Below are 1,916 nucleotides of genomic sequence, written 5' to 3'. Positions count from 1 at the left end.
CTGCTGCTGCTGCTGCTGCTGCTGCTGCTGCGCTGCAGAAGACGCTGGCAGGGACCCTCACACAGGAGGATGAGGGCCTGCTGAAGGGGATGCTGCTGCACCACCTTGTCTCCTGCTCCACCGCTGGCCCCATGAAGAGACTCCGCTGCTGCTGCCGCTGCTGCTGCTGCTGCTGCGGTTGCACCCTGTGCTGCTGAGGCTATGCGCCATGCTGCTGCTGAGGAAAATGTAGCAGCAGCAGCTAGCAGCCTACAGATGCACAACTGCAGCAAAGCATGCTGCTTCCCGCTGCCTGCTGCAGCAGGGAGAGGCAGCAGCAATGAGCTAAGTGACAGCAGCCTCGATGGAGCAACAACTGCAGCAGCAAGTCGGCTCCGTGTTGCTGCAGCAGCAGGAAGAGTGTCTACAGCTTCTTCCTTGATAATAGCACTTGCAATAAGTGCAGCAGCTTGAGCTGCCCGAGCTGCTTCTTCGGTTTCATCTGCGCCCTTCAGCAGCAGCTGCTGCTTCTGCTGCTGCTGCTGCTGTATGCGCGCTGCAGCAGGACTTATACCCTCAGGCAAACCACGCTGGCCCGCCCGGCCCACCTCTGCTGCCTTCTGCAGCAGCCGCTCATTGCATGCATCCAGCAGCTGCAGCAGCTCGATGCAGGCTGGAGAGGCTGCAGCGTATCCTTTGAGTAGTTGCTGCAGTTGCTGTCTCTGCTTGGGGAGCTCCTGCTGCTGCTGGTGCAGCAGCTGCTGCTGCTCCTGCTCCCGCGCAGCAGCTGCCTTGCTGCCTAGCTTTTTCTGCTGCACTGCAGGGGCCTCGGGGTGACCTAGAGCCGGCAGAAGGGGCCCCAGCCAGGCAAGAAGGCCTTCGCTGTGTCCCTTCCCCAGCCTGAACCCATCCGCTGCTGCATGCAGCCTCTGCGCGAGGGCCCCAGCCTCCGTCATGTCTGTTCATACACTCCGGATGCCCCAGGCCAGGCGGACAGCAAGGAAGGGGGCCCTCGAGGCCGGAGGGTACTGGGGGCCCCCTGTGCAGCAGCACCCAGGAGAGTTCTTGGGCTGGGGGGCCCCTATGGGGCTGAAGATAACAGCCCGCTTACAAGTAAAATGCTTTGTTGCAAAACATATAAAATATGGAGCAGGTGAAATAAACAAAGAAAGGAAGGCAGATAGACAGCCAAGGGCCCTACAGAGCCCCGAACCTCATTAGCGGGGTGTATCGACACTGGATATGTAATGCCGCCAAAGATGAATCAAATGAACTAAAAACTAATTTAATAAAATAAAAATAGTAAAAATTATATTGTGAAATGAAACTCCAGAAACGAAAACTTGCACATACTTAGGCCAGGCTGTGGGGCCCCAACGAGCGAGGCCCACATCGATAGTTAAAACAAGCATCGTTAGAGCCATAAACCCTAAACCCTAAACCCTAAACCCTAAACCCTAGACCCTGAAACATAAACACTAATCCGTTAGCTCCAGTTTCATAACGTTTATCCCCGAGGCCGAAACCCTCAATAACCCTCTAACACACCCCTCATACATTTCGGGTGTCTGCCGACTAGGAGTAGGAGCTTCGGTTTAGTTATTGAGGCTTGAGAATGCTGCATCCACCAATATAAACAGTTTTTTTATTCCAGTGTATCTACAGCAAGTGTTGCCCGCTCGGTATACATTTGTACACATACTTATTCGTGTGTACACCTTGGCTACTGCAGGCTAGGTAAGTGTTAACAAGCGTCTACACTGTTAGTACATACATAAAAAGAGGGCCTGGGGAGAAATGTATATCGGGAGTTGCGTTGCAGCAGCGGCTGCAGCAAGGGGTGCTGGAGCTCATGTGACGCAGCGCCGTCGCCGCAGCAACCCCCCTTGCTGCTGTACCCAGCACCTCAACACCCAGGAAGAGAGAGAAGCTTCGTG

The 1,916-nt window shown here is 55.1% G+C and overlaps 1 protein-coding gene across 1 annotated transcript in view; it reads right to left on the bottom strand.

Moving 5' to 3' along the window:
* Positions 1-57: 57 nt before the first annotated feature.
* Positions 58-1,916, bottom strand: part of EMH_0062310 (uncharacterized protein) — a gene marked incomplete at both ends in the record, with an annotated part of 2,519 nt that continues 660 nt past the window's right edge. Inside the window, 2 exons of the mRNA XM_013498020.1 lie at positions 58-249; positions 408-937. Of these exons, the coding sequence (XP_013353474.1) occupies positions 58-249; positions 408-937 (722 nt within the window). The remainder of the gene's footprint in view (positions 250-407; positions 938-1,916) is intronic.

This window comes from Eimeria mitis, genomic scaffold, assembly GCF_000499745.2.
Source record: "Eimeria mitis Houghton genomic scaffold, Emh_scaff3113, whole genome shotgun sequence".
Taxonomy (NCBI): domain Eukaryota; phylum Apicomplexa; class Conoidasida; order Eucoccidiorida; family Eimeriidae; genus Eimeria; species Eimeria mitis.
Note: the sequence above shows the minus strand (reverse complement) of the source record. Positions and strands in the feature narration are given on the sequence as shown.